The sequence below is a fragment of the Cynara cardunculus genome, assembly GCF_001531365.2.
Source record: "Cynara cardunculus var. scolymus isolate 2C chromosome LG 16, CcrdV1, whole genome shotgun sequence".
Taxonomy (NCBI): Eukaryota; Viridiplantae; Streptophyta; class Magnoliopsida; order Asterales; family Asteraceae; genus Cynara; species Cynara cardunculus.
In genome coordinates, this window is record NC_037543.1 from 12,205,363 (window position 1) to 12,224,215 (window position 18,853).

Below are 18,853 nucleotides of genomic sequence, written 5' to 3' on the forward strand. Positions count from 1 at the left end.
TGTCGTCTTTGTCTTGTAACATTGTCTTGGCAGAGGACAAGTTTCCAGAACCTCTGTGGATGAAGACGGAGGTTCTGTCACTTTGACCTTGTATAAAAGAGCTTCTTCTGATAATTATCCTCTGAGGTCTTCTGTAACAGATCAGCTTCAGTCAATACTTGCTGTTTTACTTTTTATATACTTTTACATTAAAGGAATGAGAGCTAACAAGAAGCAGAAGAGGAAGAAGAAGCAGAAGAAGAAGAAGAAGCAGAAGAAGAAGGAGAAAAAGAAGAAGAAGAAGAAGAAGAAGAAGCAGAAGAAGAAGAAGAAGAAGAAGAAGAAGAAGAAGAAGCAGAAGAAGCAGAAGAAGAAGAAGAAGAAGAAGAAGAAGAAGAAGAAGAAGAAGAAGAAGCAGAAGAAGCAGAAGAAGAAGAAGAAGAAGCAGAAGCAGAAGAAGAAGGAGAAGAAGCAGAAAAAGCAGAAGAAGAAGCAAAAGAAGCAGAAGAAGCAGCAGAAGAAGCAGAAGAAGAAGCAGAAGAAGCAGAAGAAGAAGCAGAAGCAGAAGCAGAAGCAGAAGAAGCAGAAGAAGAAGAAGCAGAAGAAGAAGCAGAAGAAGAAGCATAAGAAGCAGAATAAGCAGAAGAAGCAGAAGAAGTAGAAGAAGCAGAAGAAGCAGAAGAGGAAGAAGCAGAAGCAGAAGCAGAAGAAGCAGCAGCAGAAGAAGCAGAAGCAGAAGAAGCAGAAGAAGCAGCAGCAGCAGAAGCAGCAAAAGAAGCAGAAGAAGCAGCAGCAGCAGAAGCAGCCGAAGAAGCAGAAGCAGCAGAAGAAGAAGCAGCAGGAGAAGAAGGAGCAGAAGAAGGAGCAGAAGAAGAAGAAGGAGAAGAAGAAGAAGAAGATGGAAATCCCTTCTTATCCTTTTCACATTTACTCTCCTTCTTACTAGAACCCAACCCTATAATGAAATATATTAATATATTTTTTAGTTTTTTAGATGAAAAGGAAAGAAAAATATCAAAATTCCAAAATGCCTCTAAGCTGACGAAATCTTTTTAACGACATTGCCTTAGTAGGGTTGTAAATGATATGTGTCGACATTGGCATAATTGACTCAAACTTGATAGTCATTCTCAATTTCGAACTCTACTCGTAAACTCGCAATTAGTTAAAAATTAAAGTCAACACACACTCGATCGCAACTTTCTAAACTCGAAGTCAAGCTCGGACTCGTTTGAAGCTCGAACCAATCTCAAACTCAAATTAGACTCAAACTCAAACTTGAATCAAGCACATATTTGAAGTTAAATCAAGCTCGAACAAGCACAAACTTGAACTCAAATCAAACTCGAACCAAGCTTGCCTATTGAAATTTATAAACTTTAAGGTTCTTCTCTCTTAAATTATAAAACCTAAAGGTGTACTCTTTAAATTTATAAATCTCAAGGAATGCATCTCAATCATCATCATCATCAAAAATACAAAGTTATCAATTAACTATATTTCTTTCAATATGGGATAACTTCATTAACACTTATATAACTTTTTTAATTATGATTTTAATTAAAAATAATTGATTATTTTTTATAGCTAAAAGATGAACAAATTTTCAAATATCTAAAACATTACAATATTTTTCTTCTATTTTGATATGTTTATTGAAAAAGTTTCACCTTGTATTTTACATATTATATTATAAAATTAATTATATACAAAATAATTGAATTTCTCACGAGTTTTTCAAGTTTGAGAATCGGATAGCTTGACTCGACTCAATTCATAAATATGTTGTGTTGAGCTCGAGTTTAAGTCTCCTTAAATCGAATGTTGACCACGTCAATCTCGTGTAACTCGCGGATTGTAACGTCTCATATACACCTCCAGGCCTCGTGAACGAAGAACAAGACAAACTATAAAGACAAAATCGTAAATTCGAAAACATAAAAAAAAAAAAAAAAAACAGAAATGTAGCACTTTTTCAAACATTACAACTTCTCGAAACAGAAAACTAGTGCGCAACCGATGCTGCATGGAGAGAAAATCTAAGCTCGAATCCTTATCTTCTGCATCATCTTCAGTGTTTCATTTGTCCGATCAAGTTTATAATAAATGGCTTCGGTAAGTGTCCTTCATTTGTTCACTCATATTTTCTTCATCAACATCATGAATCCCACATGCCCAATTCAATTGAACTAGGGCTCAAGATTCGTTGAAAAAGAAATTAGTCGCTGAAGATGATTACACTTGGAAGTTGGGGGATGCAGAAGAGATCTGTGGTGTAGAATTGTTGAAATATTTAGGTGGAGTTGATATAAGTTTTTCAAAGGTTGATCCCTCTGTAGCTTGCGGAACCCTTGTTGTTTTGGATTTCAAAACTCTTGATGTGGTTTATGAGGATTCTTCTATCGTTAAGATCGATGTTCCATATGTTCCTGGCTTTCTTGGCTTCAGAGAGGTGTGTATTTCTTTTACTTCTTTATCAACTTCAGATTCCCCTTACTTTTCCTGTATTTTGAGCTTATTTCTTTATGTTGATTGTTGTTGTTGCTCATTTGTAAAGCCTAGAATGTAAAGCCGTACACATAAATTGTTGTATTTGCATGGATTATAAGTATTAGTGCTATTAATCCCTTTGGGTTGGAAAGCCTAAAGCTCGCCTGCAGGGGGGTTTGCATGGACCCTTTGGGCTAAAGGTGCCAAATACGATAAAAGATTATATTAAGATTGAGCATCTAATCAGTGAAGACATTGAATTTTAGCGTCTCTAGGAACTTGTTTTCTAACACCCCTTCCACTTTGATAGATTATATAGCAACCCAAAGGATGAACAATTATATACAATGTTCCATCATTATGCATTAATATTTTTATTAATAAAGTAGGAACTCACAATTGTTCAACTTCACCAAGATGTTGATATGCCATATAAATGTGCTACATGGTGGGTGTTATACATTATATAATGACAGAATGATTGTAAAAAGGAAAGAACATTTTGTTGGGCAAAGGAACATTTAAAACTATCTTAAGGAGAGTGTTCTTCTACTATGGTGCGAGTGGGTTTGTAGGAAAATCTATCATAGAGTACAACTGCAACAACTAGAATTATTGATTCACACATCTCAAAATCCTCAAGGCAGATTCTTCTTAAATCAATTATCTTAAGATGATGGTTTGCAATCACAGTTATAGTTCTTGAGGAGGGTACAACTCATCATGTTTACCTTAAAAAGTGAGGTCATAAGTCTTTAATGAAATTGAAAGTAACTTTCATTTTCTCCAAGGACTAGTGAAAGGCTCAAGGTGGACTTAGGCACTGCACAAAGGGTCCCAGGGCCTAGGCGCGGGCCTCAGGAATGCGAAGCACATCCTATCAAAATATAGTAGTTGTGTATCCGCACAATGCGGTGGGAGTCATGCAATGTAAATGATTTTGAAGCTTTGGTTTTGTTGGAAGTGATTTTAAGACATTACGATGATAGGGTTTGTACTTGGAGCCGTTTACTTAACGCTTATCCAGTAAGCGCTTACCGGGTCATTTACCTTAACGGATGAACATGGTAAGGTCCGAGAATCTTACCCATTATATGTGATGATAAGGATAGAGGGTCATACCCGGTAAATGCGATGACAAGGATAGAGAGTCTTACGCATTAAGTTAGCATACATTTTGCACAACCATAGCCCTTGTTTCTCAAAGACTAATTCATTCACTTGCCCTCAAACAGAATCTGATCCAGATTTAACTAATGCATATATAACTAAATCATCTTAGCAGCAACCTTTTGAATGGTATTTGTCAAGTCTTGGTTCTACATTACTCATCTTGGGGTGGGCTTACTACTTAGATGCTTTCAGGGGACGTTTACTAAATGCTTATCTGGTAAGAGAAATTACTCTCACTTACCTTAATCTTATAACAGCCATAAAAAAGGATTGTTGGTAAGTATCTTAAACGGTTAAACCGGTAAGAGTCTTTTTTCTAACTTACCAAGTGAGACTCTCGGTCCATATTATGCCTCTTATGGGGTGAGATTTTTAGTCCTTCCCATGCTGAAACGGTAACATCAGTGATGTCGATAAGCACTTAACCAATATGCATTTAGTAGACAACCCCTTACTCAACTGATAATTCTAAGATTACCTCCAGTTTCATAGTTGCATTAACATTCTCTTTAGAATCGAAAGACCAACAAAATTTTAATTGTGTAAACAACAATTCATATAAATGACAACATAGTGGCAGAGTATAGACATATCCCAAGTCATATCAAATGGGTAAACAGTGAAGTTACCAACTGGAATTACAAAAAAGATAATTCCGTGTAGTCTTATCCGGTCAATGGACCGTGAAACAAATCCTCTACATTCATTTATTATTCAAACAATGAGAGTACTTAATGGTAGAAAGGCATTCGTTTATGATCGATAACTCAAACAATTTATATATTTCACTTGAAGAAAGATTGAATATGTTTTGACAACAAATCAAATTGGCAAATCTGATCTAAACAAATTTCAATGTTTAGTTTATTGTTTTTGCCTCAATAGTTTGGCAGAATTACTCCCACTGGCAGTTGTAGCAACTCTCATATCCCTTGCAAACCTGTGAGTATCACCAAAAACATTATGTTAAATTATCCAACTTCGAACAGAACCACAGAGTTCGCTTTCAAGTAAACTTACCGTCTTGATTTGGGCTTTTATTTGTGCAATCAGATGGGTGTATTCCTCGATTTGCCTTACACAAAACAACCACAACCACTTAATATCTGATGAGCTTGTGCCCATTCCAAATATTCGTATTTTTAGTTTGATTATTTTGATTTATGATGCCACTATTCATAAAAGATGCAATACAAAACCAAAAACAGAATATTCAAACAAATACCTATCTAATTTTTCTTCCCTGGCAGGGATGATTTTAAAAGCCTCACCAAGTGAGATCTACATGCAATATAATCCCAACATCTGGAAATATGTGGCGTGGTATCAGGACTGCAAACATGAAGAGCTTTATGCGTAAGATTGAAATCACTTTAATGAAAAGGAACAATTGTAAAAGAAGGATTTTATTGGTCTCTTCATCCACAATTCCTGCCTTTTTATAAGCACAAGCATTTTGTTTTGAAAGTTACTTAAAAATGGATTTCAATGATCAAAAACTTTTTCCTGTAGTAAAACAAATCACAGGTCCATGGTCAAAATACATACACATCAGCTTGTGTGTATACTTCAGACCCAATATTGACCATTGACCGTAGACTTGTTTCACTATACTTCTCCAAATTCTCTACATTTTTTCTCAAACCTAAGCTACTAATAAATTGTGTCAAGTGTATAAAGTAACCCATGTAGTTTTAGAACCAAAAAAGTAAATGGCATAGCAGAATGATACAAGATTTTATGTTGTTCAAAAACCTTGTCCCTGCAATATCAATGAAAATCAATTAGGTCTCGTAAACCAACTGCAGAAATCAATTGTGTTTTCTACATACCAAGTTTTTAAGACATCGCAAAACAGTGTACAAAGATACCCTTATTGTCCTCTAAATTTAAAATTTCTCGAGACGCTCTTCAAGCTAGAGGAATCAACGTCACTTCAGAATGTAATTTCATGGAAAAGTGAAACAATGTGGGTGTAGAAAGGAAGTTAAAAAGATCTCTCTAACATCCATGTCCGAAGTTCTTGATCATAAAAGTAAACCTTGAAAGGTAAAAAGTAAAGACAATTCAGAAGAAAATGGATGTGGCAATGTGCAATAAATTTGGTTCTTTTTACAAACTTGATGTCGATAAATCCGCGATTCTAGAAATTCATTTCGGACAATTGAACCTTCTCGAACTGTTTCTTTTTAAGAAYCAAAAATATTTGTGCCAAAATAGCAGATGCGAAGAAGAAGAAAAGGCCTTGTACACGTAATGRATCTTGAAGTACTATTTCTGCATCTCCCTGACCAAATCCGCCCACATTAGGATTACTTGTCAAMGGTTGATCAAATTTGATAGATTCCCCTTCTGAAACAAGAAGTTCTGGCCCCGGAGGGATAATATYAACCACTTGACGTCCATCCGATGCATCCGCTATGGTTATTTCGTATCCCCCCTTTTCTTTTCGTAGGATTTTGCTTACTATACCTGATGTTGTAGCATTATAAACTGTATTGTTACTCTTTATGACTCTATCCTCACAAAGGCAATATAGCAATGTCAAATAATAACAACACTGGAGTGGGTTGAAGATTTCTGTAAATTTTTCAAAAACTTGTGCCAAAAACTTTGATGTACTCCTAAAAACTTTGATGAACTCCCAAAAACTTTGATGAACTAAAAACTTTGAATGTTTTGAGACATAATCCCCTATAGTGGGTTGAAGATTTCTGTAAAACTTCAAGCAGCAAATTTATCTTGGCTAAGTTAGAACCAACGGCCAAAAATCACTTGGATAACATCGAATAAACTATGTATATGCAATTACCTGAGAAGGATTTGTCGAGCAACGGTGTAAGCACAAGGATCGATGGAAGTCCCTGCTTCCAACTAATGCAGCTCAGACCCTAACAAATCAAGGAGCAACAAACCTGTAAATTTGATTTGCAAAAACTTTGATGAATGTATTAAAGCAACAAAAGAACTTTGATGGACTCCCAAAAACTTTGAAAGTTTTGAAACATATTCTTCTGTAGTAGGTTGTCGAAACACATTTAGAACCTGTATTTGAAACATATTCCCTCCAATTTCTATAAGATTTATATAAAATTTCAAGCAGTAATACCTAGAATAAAACACAGAAACCAAATGTACCAGTAAGGGAATGAAACTAAAAGTAAGGAGAAAACTAATAGGCAACAAAACACCAAGAAATATAGCAAAAATTGCAAAAGGGAGACCTTCTGGAGTAGAAACACATTCTAATAAAAAAACAAAGAAACCAAACGTACCAGTCAGGGGCCTGAATCCGCCTAAACAAATCGTCGTCTAGAGGAGCGAGTGCAGCGAGAGGAGCAAGAGGAGCTATTATAAAACCATGAGTGTGAATTTTCTTGAGGAGCGATCGTTTATAAACTCTAGGGTTATGCATCATCGTCTTGGAGGGCCTGAATCAGTGTCTTGGGGCCTGAATCGTCGTCTCGAGAGTGTGAATCATCAGAGAAGGTTGGAGAGCTAGGAGAAGGTTGGAGAGGCAATGATGAGGGTGGAGCATTATTATCAATGCAATGGGGCTGTGAAAGACTTATGCTTTAATAGAGTTGTACATGAAGCTTATAAAGTTGTAATTAAGAAATTTAAGACTTTATGCATTAACAAGCAGTACTCTATGCACTAGAAGTTGTTTTTAAGACTTCTGCAGATTTGCTTATAAGGTAGTGTAGGTATAGGTATATACACATACACACACACAAAAAATTACACACAACTCAAATATGCAGCAAGTACAAGCCTCCAATGCATCAACCAACAGTACATCGATACAGGCAATAGGGAGAAGGGTTTAAAGCGTGAGCCCTGAGGGAGAAGTTTTAAGGTCTAGGTATTTATAGAGGAGGCTTGAAGTTCTAAGGACTGGGTAATTAATATTAGGGTTTGACTTATGTCATCTATTTAGTAACTCTTATCTTAAGAAGTCCAGGAGATGAAAAGATGAGAAAACTTATTTAATATTAGGGTTTGACTAGATATTTAGTAACTTTGTATGAGGTGCGCCTAAGCCCACAAGGGGCCTTAGCCAAGGCGCAATGCCTATGTGAGCCTTGTGAATACGCCTCGCCTCGACTTTAAAAAAGGCCCAAGACCTTGAGCCTTATGAGCCTCAGAGCCTAGGCGTGTTTCAGGTGCGCTTTTAACAACTATGATGCAGTGACTTGTATTTTTTCACCATACCCATGTAGTGCAACTATCTTCTCATCACTTAATCTCTTATACATATACTATAACATTGCAAGTACAAAGAAACATGTTGACCCTAAATACCTCCGAACCAACTAAAACATGTTATTAACCCCCCACTTGGATTGCTGTTGTCTTCATCAGGTTTAAGATTGATCCCAAAAAAATATTTCATCCAATCACGCAATCATGTAACTTGTGTTATGTCAAACTCAGAACAAGGCTTACAGCTAGGTAATATCACATCTTCAGATTGTAAAATATCATGGTTTGTGCTTAGTTTCACTCTTAACTCGGCAAATATCATGGTTGCATTGCTGAATGAGTGTAAACTCACAGACTTGTACTCTTCCAGGTATACCTTTGTCCAATGAGGGGTTTCACAGCTATGCATCTGGTTAAGGGTGCTTTAATCTTTTTACATGATTACCACTAAGAATGCAAATTCTGCTTGTTTTCAATGTCTAAGCAAATTAAATAGCCACATCCTATTTCCACTTTGAATGTGAAGGCAAGGATCTGCAGAAGCAGAAATGGAGCTGACAAAAACTAGTGAGATTTTCCATTAGATTGATTTGGACAAGTTCCAGTTTAGTTCTTCACTACCACTATTGCAGAAAATATTATTTCTGTTGGAGGAAACTTGCTCCAGTAACATTTTTAAAGCTTAAGTTGTGTGTGAGGAACGTCGATATGCATGCCTTCCCTATGAGTGTCATAATTGCTTAACATGTGTTCTAAAATCCCACTATTCTTTTATGAGGGGGTTATTCATGAGTCAAGTGATTACTAATAGCTAACATGGAAAGTTTTCTAAGGACTTACATTGCTTATTCTTATCAGGCTCCAAAGTTTTGGAGGAAATTTGCCTCATTAATCTTTTTTCTAATGCTTTAGTTGTGTGAGGAAAGTCGATATGTTCCCTATGAATGTCACAATTACATAGCGTGAGTTCTAAAATCCCATTTCTTTTAGCAGAGTTCTTCATGAGTCAAATTGAATACGAATAGCTGACATGTGAAGTTGTCAAATGACTTGCATTTCTTATTGTTATCAGGCACCAATATTTCTAGGACTTTTGGAGAAAATGCGGAATGGTTCTCATCCTTTCTACCCTCAGGTGGTGGTCCTTGATGATAGCTTTTTTTCCCTGCAACATGTGTCTTTATCAGCTATGCAGCCACCAAAAGTGAATTTGACATGCGTACACAGAATCTGAATGTCTTCATCAAAGATTACTATTTTGAAGCCAGTTTCATATTCATTAATGTGTTGATTATATATGACAATAGTTCTCAACCATGACATGGATCCTTTTTTTTCATCCTCAGTTGTTGATGATCGATGGAAATGGAATACTTCATCCTCGAGGTATATGTTTTTGTTTCAAATCTATGTCTGTAGTCTGGAGACTCCTTTTAAGTAAGGGAACAGTGGGACTTTTGATGTTTCTTGGATACCGTTAATTTTCTTGTTTGTGACTCGGGCAGCTACTCACCAAATTTTTGTTTGAGAGTTCATCTTTTTCCTGGAAATTAAGAGCTCATGGTAGCTTAGATCATGATCTTAAAATTGAAGGGTCTCTTTTTTTATATGAGTCGAGGTAAGGTCAGGAAGGATGGCGTACAAGTGAATAGATTTTTTTCCCCCAAAAGAATCCATAATTCCTGGTAATTTCACCAGGTTTTATCTAGAAGAAATGAAAGAGTTCCACACGTATGTAAGTGATCTTAAAGAACATGGTGACTTACAAATAAATTAAGAACTTGATAGGTTGAGTTTTAGAAAACCTGGAACCATAATGGCACTGAAGAAAGCATGGGCATTGGTTAACAGTGGGGTTGCATCTTTGTATTGAAATCTACGTTATGGTATGACATACTTGTGTCCAGTTTGAACCTTGTAACTTTTAAGCTGCTTCTCCATTCATACATGTGAAAGTTACTAAGGTAGGATTTTCTTTCTTTTGTCCTTGAACCTTCTCTATTCATATGATTAACAATATATGTGCCCAAAGGTAGGGTACTCCTTCTTTGATAAGGGTGGTACTAGGTTCATGGTAGAAGACTAATTATTTGAATGTTGTTAGCTAGGTTATAAAATATCAGGGCACAGTTAAAAAGAAAAAGAGTCTTGTAAGTTTCTAAAGTTGCAAAAAAAAAAAATGTTTGACGGAGCCTTTACGAGTGTAGGTCAGATTCTGAATAACCATATCATAATGGGTAGATGTCCAGTTCTTTCAACTAGTACATAGAGTTTTTTTGTATTCCTTTTACCGCTGGTTTTAATCATATTCTTTCTACACTGCATTGCTATCATGTAAGCTGCATTTACTGAACTCTTTGGTAAATGTTTTGCATGTAGGGTTTGGCTCAGCTTGCCATCTTGGGGTTGTGGCTAATCTTCCTACAATTGGCATAGGGAAGAATGTAAGCCTTCATGAAAAGTGTCCCTGGCTGCAGTCATACTAAAATCAAGCAACTTATGGATTCACCATTTATTTTTATTTGTTACCCACCTATCTTTGAAATTGTTACCCTGAAATACCTGTCATTTTTCTCTCTAGAATTTATAAAATGCTGACTGGACTTTGGTAATCATCATTTGGTGGCAAATTGCATGAAATGTAACCTACTTTGTTTTGATTCCTATATTGAGTAACATACCTTCAGAACTTTCATTTTGGTACCTAAAATATAACTTTTCTAACATTTAAGTACCTACCAGTTACCATGCTGACATGGTGAATGGCGTAAGCATACAACTCATAATTATTTCCTTATGTGGCTTATAATGTGGATTTTTTGTATGAAATTATTATTATAATATTATTATTTTCTCTTATAATTTTATAACTTAATCTAAAATCTCAAGATGTTCTCCATCATTCAGCCATGGATGCTTAGCGGCATATAGTGAATAGGCGTCGACCCATCACCAAAATCATTTTAGACAATTGAAAATATCATGCCGCAGATTGGACCGGCCGTACCAATCAGCATCGACGTATAAGCCAACGATCATAGTTACTAGCAGTCAACATTCCCCATCTTCCCCGACGGTATTCCTTTCCTCCGGCAACCGCTTCCCCCGGTGACCATCCCCCTGGCGTCTCCTTCTCTAGCTACTGCTTGCTTGCCCTAGCTTCCCCTTCCCCTTCCCCAATGACCTTGCCCTCACGCATCCCCTTCTAAAAAAGAACCAGACCCTTGAAGTAGAGAGTATAAAATTTCTTCACACTTCTCCAATTTTTGGGGTTTTCTCAGTGAATGTAAAAACGGAAGCTTTTGAAATGGTTCGACATTTCAGGTATTCCTTATTCTTTAATTCACTTCCCAATTTGGGGTTCTCTAGGAATACGTCAATATGGAAGGTTGTGTGCAAAAGCTTGTGTAAACAAACTAGTAATAGAGAGAGAAGAAAAACCTTTGGGTTCAACTATTGGAAAATGCTTACTTTAGCCCATCTTTTCAGCTTATGGAACACAGTCTTAGGTAACATTCAACCCTAACTGATGAGCTTGTTCTTAGGGGTTTTTTGGTGGTACCTATTTTAGTCAAGATTATGAAGATCCACTGTATTTCAACGAGTATTTGTTTAGTGAAATTAATTGAGGATGTGGTTCCACCAGAGGCATTGTCTTCCTATCAGTTTGATGGGGAAATGGTTGTCGGGGGAAGGGGATGTCAACAGGGAAGATGAGGGATACAGATGGTGAAAATGGGAATCCCTCCCCTCTTTAGATTTTAGATTCAAGTATAAAATTCTAATAAAGATAAAAATATTTTAGAACTAATTTTATATAAAAAATCCACATCATTTATCACATAAACAAATAACGCTAAGTTGTATGCTTATGTCACTCGCCAAGTCAGCATGATAACCGGTTAATGTTTAAATCAGTTACCCAAGTACTTAAATGTTTGAGAAGTTACGTTTTAGGTACTAAAATGAAGATTTTTGAAGTATGTTACCTAAAATAGGAATCAAAACAATGTAGGTTACATTTTCATGCAATTTACCCTTATCATTTACCTTGACCATGAGTTCTAAATTCGAACATAATTTAGCAAAATAGATAAAGTGATAGACTAAACTTTCATGCAGTTTTCATTTGCATACCTGAACCGAAAGATCTAGGGGTGTTCATGGGTTGATCGGGTTAAAGGCATTTGAACAACCCAACTCAATACTTGCGGTTTGAAAAATCTCAACCCAACCCAAATCAAAGTGCAACCCAACCCAACCCAAACCRTAYRGGTTGGTYGGGTTGATACTTTGGTACATCAAAATATTCTCCTAACCTTGAATATGTTGTTCTCAACCCAACCCAAACCGTACAGGTTGGTCGGGTTGATACTTTGGTACATCAAAATATTCTCCTAACCTTGAATATGTTGTTTTCTCTAGTCTACTGATAATTTCTTTTTCATCAACCATTTGGTGCAACTTATCCGTACTTCTTAAATCTTAATTATATCACATTCAATTAATTCTCTCGATTTGAATATATATATATATATATGTATGTATATGTTCACAGTTACCGAACATATATACAAAAAAGTTATCTAAAGATGGATAATAGGTTGAAAATATATGTATATGAAGAGGGTATTTGATGTTGTAATCGTCTAATGTACATATTAATAGAGACTCAACAATAATATTAAATCCAAGAAATAAAAGAATATCGGGTTCATCGGGTTGGGTTGGGTTCAAATAAAAGTAACCCAATATCAATCCGATACCTATGGTTTGAAGATTTTACAACTTGATTAGACACTGGGTTGCTTCAGGTTGAGTTATTTCGCATTGGGCTGGGTTGGGTTGATCGGGTTGGTTGGGTTTTTGAGCACCCTTCAAAGATCTATAAACCATATACCTCACAATCCTATTAGATTATTTCCATAATAGTCCTTGTTAACAATTTATAGTCAAGATTGAGGGAGCTTAACAAGTCGATAAGAACCTCATTTTGTTTGTGAATTAAAGCATAGATCATTGACCATTGGCCACTTAGATTTGTGAAATCCCACCTCAATTGAATGGTAAGGATATAATAGATATGATTGTGAGATTTCAAGTATGTTATTGACGAATCTTTTTGTTGAGGCATATGAATGAAAGAACCATGAAAGTTGGGTGACTATTTTATCTCTTTTCTTTTTCAGTTGCATCACGTTGATGGTCTTACAAAATCCAGAGTAAGGGAACTCCTGGAAGCTGAAGAGAACGTCAACATAGATTTCACCTCTTTAATTGGGGACTCGGGGAACATTTTGGGAGTGGTGAGAGATCTGAATCTATGATTTTAGTCCTTCTAACTGTATTTATGTCTTCATGTGCATCACTTTGTATGCATTATTTATTGATAATTGTTATTAGAAGTCAAGAATCATCAATATGATTTTCTATTAATAAGATCTAGATAACACAAATAGGTTATTGTGAACTACAAAGTATTAAATTACTACCATGATATTGGATATATTCACGAGTGAACATCATAGAAATAAATAACTATATTCATCTTAACACCCACTTATCTCAGAGAGTGCATGTCATACATTTCTGCTTTTTTTTACTATGAAATGTCTAGACACTGATTATGAATGAGGAGGTGGTTAGACGAAACTTCGGCTTGAAAGAACAGACAAATGTGATAAACCAAATGACCAATGGTATTCTATCTTCTTGATAAAATGCTTATTTTACCACATGCTCTATACAATTGCGTTGGACACAGTTGTGAGCTATACTAATTGCAGATTTCTTATATTAGAGCATAATGGATCCTGGGAGCGTCATTAGAGGTTGTGTCTGCATTTTATCTCTTCTATGCCAACTGATATTATTCTTGTTTGGGGTTCAATTAATACATTATGCACGAGGCAGAAAACCTGAACAGGTTGACTGCATTAGTTATGTGATCATTACTAGTTGATCCTATTTTTAATTTTTTTTTCTTTCATAGTTATGACCCATTTGCTTTAGGCTTCTAGTTAGTATTTCTATGCCCAACGGTGTAATTGTGTGTGTTACCTGATATTACAAGGCCATTTTGCAGGAAAGCATTGATGTATCAGATACTTATATTAACCTCTTCTAACAGTTCAAGCTAAGTTCCAAATCCAATGAAGTAGGGTGGCACACACTCTTGCATAGTGTATGCCCTAGGTATTTTAGTAAGTCAGTCAAATAGAGTAGATTAACTGGTACATGCTTTAGGTAATGTAATAAAGGGAGTGGGCAGTTAGAAGGGTATCGATCAATTTTTTGTGTGCGCGTTTTGGGTGAAAGCCTTGGGAGAGTTACTTGTAGGCACACTTGGGCTTTTTTTCCACATTTGGGTTGTGCTTGCACACTTACACCCTCCTGCTTGTTCTACCAAAAGTCTGCAATTTTGTTGCTTTGTGTCTTATTTCCCTTTTCACGCTCTAAGAGTCAAACTGTTTCTTTTTCCTAACAGAGTATATTCCCTACCAGCTACTGTCACCGTCTGAATGCACCATGTAACACTTCACCTGAACTTTTTTAGAAATCTTCCCAACTTCAGTTTATATAAAACACAACGGAAAAGACAGAAAAAGGGCACAGACTTGGGACATAAAAACATCGCAATCTCTATTTTTTCTATTGAGAGACTATACCCATTGACTCGCATCAAGGAGTTATCACTCATTATGCATTAATGACAATTGGTCCCTCTGTATACAAACATCTACTTTTCTTTCCTAATATGTTAACTTTGTCTTGCAATAATATGAATCCTAAGACAGGGGTGCTAGAAGGAACAACATTAATTTTTAGGTTACTAGGGATATCAAAGGAGAAGGTGTTAGGTCACAAGGATATCAACTGGGAGGATCTTATAATTGTTTATAATTTTGTGTAACGCATTGATCCTTTTTTACGAGTGGGCTTTATGAGTTGCAATAAGAAAAGGAAGTTATCTTTATAAATTTTGTTGTACAGGCACTACATTCAAGTAAAGGATCATTTAAACCAATATATGTTTCAATTGGCCACCGTATATCTCTTGCTTCTGCTGTTGATGTTGTTAAAAGAACATGCAAATACCGTGTGCCGGAGCCCATTAGGCAGGTAAAAAAACGTTTCTTTGGCGTCCAATCTATTTTAACTTGTTCTTGTATTCGACATAATTTCTAAATAGGTTTGGTTTTTACTCAAAGAGATTTAAGCATTTACTGGAGAAACAGGGTGGAGGAGGTGGCACAAATGGGGTAGAGGTAGGGGTAACTGGGGCTAAAAACAATAATACAATAGAACTAGTAAAAAATATTGGTTTACTAGATGGGTTGTGGGTTGGGTAGGGCCTTACAAAAACTCCCATTGCTCCCTATTTTTCAACAAACATTCTTGTGTTCATATGATAGACACACATGGCCTTCATATGATACACATGTATATGGGTTCTTGTGAGGATGAATTTTTGGTGAGAAGGTGAGAACATAAGCCTTCATCCGCCTGTATCTACGTGCATTTTACAAATCTCCATCTACCGTCAGGCACTTGCATCTACGTGCATTTTACAAATGTTCATCTACATTCATTTACATGCATTTTACAAGTCTTCATCTACTTTCATTTACCTATTTCTATCCCCATGATTGTAACTTTAACAAGTTAATGCATGTGCAAGTGATTAAAGGTATGCAAAAGTTCATGAAGGTAGATAAAGGTCCGTGTTTTTTATCCACCATCAGATCAAGATAGTTGAAGGTCCCCATTCTTTTAGCCGTTAGATCAAAAAATAAACTCATCCAAAGGCTTGGAAGTGTTCTCACCTTTTCATGAAAAGGTTTGTTCTCACTTGATCCCAACTCTAAATATATAAGATACATATGTGAAGGGGCTTAATCATTTGAGAACTCCATAATTTGTGAGATCTGTGAAAAGTTCTACCTTAAGCTTTTGTTTCATATGATTTTATCTAAGTATAGTATTTAATGTATTGATTACATATATTTGTTTCACAATGTGTATGTTTCATATGTAATCAGTTCACAATGCGACTTTTTTACGTGTATTTTTTGTTTTACAAACACGTCAAAAAGGTTCGCATTGTGAACCGATTACATGTGAAACAAGCACATTGTGAAACAAATATATGTTAATCACTACATTAAATTCTAGCCAAGGATGAAAAAAATCATATTAAATAGCACATGATGCACCGGTCGCACCGGTCTCAGAGATCTCATGATTTAGAGAGTTCTCAAAAGAAGGTCCCCCCATATACGAATATATGTATGTATATAAGCATATATTCGAGTTAGAACTTTGCCAAATAAATTTACTTCAGTCCGTATAAATAAATTGTAGAGTAAATTACACTTTTGGTCCTATGGTTACCTCTTACTACCAAGTCTAGTCCTTATATTAAACTAATTACACTTTTCATCACTGTGGTTGTCACTTTGTTTCTCTTTCGATCCCTGTGGCTAACAGTCGTTAACAAGGTCTTTTAACTCAAGGGCATTTTTCTATTTTTTTTCGTTTATTTGATTTTCTAGTAAAAGCAAACAAAAATATTATTATTATACTACATATATCCCCCACCCCTTTTCTTCCCCAACCATAGACATCATTAAACACCCATGGTTTGTTGGTCCCATCACTTGCATATCCCCCTCTTCTGAAACTTCAGCCTTCTCCCTAGATATGGGGTTTTCTTAATAGTCAGACAACATTTTCGGCACCCCTTTCTTCTTGCACACATACGGCACCCCCTTCCCCTTTTACACATACCTATATCTGGGTGTAATAAAACCTGTTAACAAATTAAAAAACCGACCTCCTTTCATGTTGCTCGCACACATCGACAATAACTCAAGAAAATAACATAAAACGAGATCTCCAATGGTGGTTCTACACGCACGAGATCGTGTATACACATACAGATCCATGATATTTCTGACACACACACACAGATGGAGATGATCGATGGGCATATATGGAAGGTGTTGCAGATGTTCTCACACACAAAAAGACGGTGGTTTCACCGTTGGAGGTGTAGGGGAAGGGTTACCTTGAAGTTGGGTCGATGAGGGCCATGGTTGCTATGATGTTGGTACAGGGGCGGGGTTGGTCGGATATGAGATAGAGGTGGCCAAACGAGGCAAGTTAAGTGACACCCGGTAAGTGTTTGGTTAAAGGCCCCTTAGTCTAATTTTTAGAGTACATGACCATAAGGTATGCGAAAAGGACGAAAGATCGTGAGGGAAAGGGAGTTAAGGTGAGAAATGTAAGAAGAGATCTAGACCCTCGATCCCCTTTAATCTCAAACCCACCCATGAATCGCGCTTGATACGGGGGTTGATCCGGTGCATTTCATCCTAATGTGCATCAAAGAGTGGAGATCCCTTCTTACACTTCTCAACTTAATTTTCCTTCTCACCGGAACCCAACCCTGCTTTTTGCACTTGTGTGCCTTTTTCATCTCCCTTTTCATAAAAGCTGCTATTTGTAGTTGTCATCATATAAAATTTGTTGAATAGTTTTTGATTTTTTTGTTTTTACCTTTGTAGGCTGACATAAGATCAAGAGACTATCTTCAGAAGCATCATTGAAGCTACGAACTGCATTCTGGTAGGCTTTTGATGTCATTACATAATATTCTCTCTTCTAATAATATTTTATTATGTACCTAAATGGCTGTCGAAGACTCAAGAGGAGGGAATAGAAATACCATGTTGAAATTGAATTTGAAAAGGATAAATCAGTTGTACAAGTCAAAAAAAGAAGCAGCAACAATGTACTTTGGGTAATACCAAAAGCAAATTTTATGTATACATGGCCAATAACACCATGGATTTTCAAAGAAACATATGTTGTTATAGTGCTGCAAATTCTGCAGACTCGGACATTATGGAAAAATGTATATAGCACAAAAGTGTCTGTGATTTAGCTACTGAGATATGTAACTATTACATTCTTTAAATAATTAAATGACACTTTTATCCTCGATAGTAGAGATAAACTTTCTCCATCTCATAATAAGGCGAAGAATCGTGTGAGAAGGGAAATTAGGATGAAAAACGTAAGAAGATATCTGAACCCTTGATCATTTTAATCTCATGTCCACTCATGAATTACGCTTTAAAAGGAAATTGATCCGCTGCATCTCGGTGCACCTCATTAGTGTTAACATTCAATTAGGATTGGTCCAAGGGTAGAAATCTCTTCTTATGCTTCTCACCATAACTTCTCTTATCATCGGAACTCAACTCATCGTAATAAAGGTAGGATGAGAGAGTAATCATTTACTTTTGAAAGTGGGAACATATTTTGGGACATATTAAAATAGTAATGTAGACATTTATTTTGAGACAAAGAGGAATATGATCTCATTTTCACTTTTGTGAAAAATTTTGTAGGTGTTGACTCTATTTTCTTTTTTCATATCCAATCATGAGAAACAAAGCTGATGTGGAGATTCTTGTTCCTATGGGTGAGGCTAATAGCTGCAAGCAAACATAAAGATGCACCAGTACAGAAAGGGCTTTTTTATGCGGTTGTGAAACGTCTTTTTATACGGTTTTGGAACTGTGTAACAGAGTATGAGACATTTTTACATGGTTCTAGAACCATGTAAAAAGAGAATGCATTTTTATACGGTTATAAAATCGTGTAAAAAGGTAAGGCCACTCATGTACGATCATTTTACATGGGTGTTTATATGGGACTTAAATGAAAAACCAACCATACAAATTTTAAAATGTTCTATTAAAAAAATAAATTATTATTTTAATGATAATTTTTATAAACGTACTTGGTATATTTTATATTAATAGAATTTAGAAAGAGGACAAACAAAGATGTTAGTTGATGAATAGTCAACTCAATCCGACCCAACCTTACTACTTATCAGTTTTGACATATATCTAGATCGTAATGGAATTGAAGGTGACTGTTGGGTGTTCAGGTTAGCTTGCATGTTTCTTGACTAATTGTATGATATCCC

General features: G+C 35.9%; 1 protein-coding gene and 1 long non-coding RNA gene across 8 annotated transcripts; one reads left to right on the forward strand and one right to left on the reverse strand.

The window, feature by feature from the left end:
• The first annotated feature begins 1,966 nt into the window (after nt 1-1,966).
• Nucleotides 1,967-18,586, forward strand: LOC112529252 (endonuclease V). 7 transcript variants are annotated; one of them, XR_003070909.1, is made up of 10 exons: nt 1,967-2,094; nt 2,173-2,431; nt 8,921-8,983; nt 9,195-9,234; nt 10,228-10,292; nt 13,038-13,154; nt 14,842-14,970; nt 16,821-17,027; nt 17,418-17,478; nt 18,267-18,586. XR_003070909.1 is itself a non-coding variant. In XM_025140432.1 (9 exons), exons 1-8 carry the CDS (start codon nt 2,006-2,008, stop codon nt 17,457-17,459), a joined length of 804 nt encoding a protein of 267 aa, XP_024996200.1. In that variant the 5' UTR covers nt 1,967-2,005; the 3' UTR covers nt 17,460-17,478; nt 18,267-18,586. The 7 variants fall into 7 exon arrangements, 4 of the variants coding, with proteins under 4 accessions (XP_024996200.1, XP_024996202.1, XP_024996201.1 ...); XR_003070908.1 differs by lacking the exon at nt 18,267-18,586 and having other exon boundaries at nt 17,418-17,866; XR_003070910.1 differs by lacking the exons at nt 16,821-17,027; nt 18,267-18,586 and adding an exon at nt 15,539-15,688 and having other exon boundaries at nt 17,418-17,468.
• LOC112529253 lies at nt 4,399-6,145 on the reverse strand. The gene is made up of 2 exons (XR_003070911.1): nt 4,663-6,145; nt 4,399-4,582 (listed from the first exon to the last, which is right to left on the reverse strand). It is a non-coding gene; the product is annotated as an uncharacterized LOC112529253 (long non-coding RNA).
• Nucleotides 18,587-18,853: the final 267 nt, after the last annotated feature.

Excerpts from the sequence above, each read along its gene's own strand:
- LOC112529252 (XM_025140432.1), top strand. The coding sequence starts at position 2,006 with ATGGAGAGAAAATCTAAGCTCGAATCCTTATCTTCTGCATCATCTTCA. Across the intron at positions 2,095-2,172 it reads GTTTATAATAAATGGCTTCG|GGCTCAAGATTCGTTGAAAA; the intron begins GTAAGTGTCCTT and ends CAATTGAACTAG. Across the intron at positions 2,432-8,920 it reads GCTTTCTTGGCTTCAGAGAG|GCACCAATATTTCTAGGACT; the intron begins GTGTGTATTTCT and ends TATTGTTATCAG.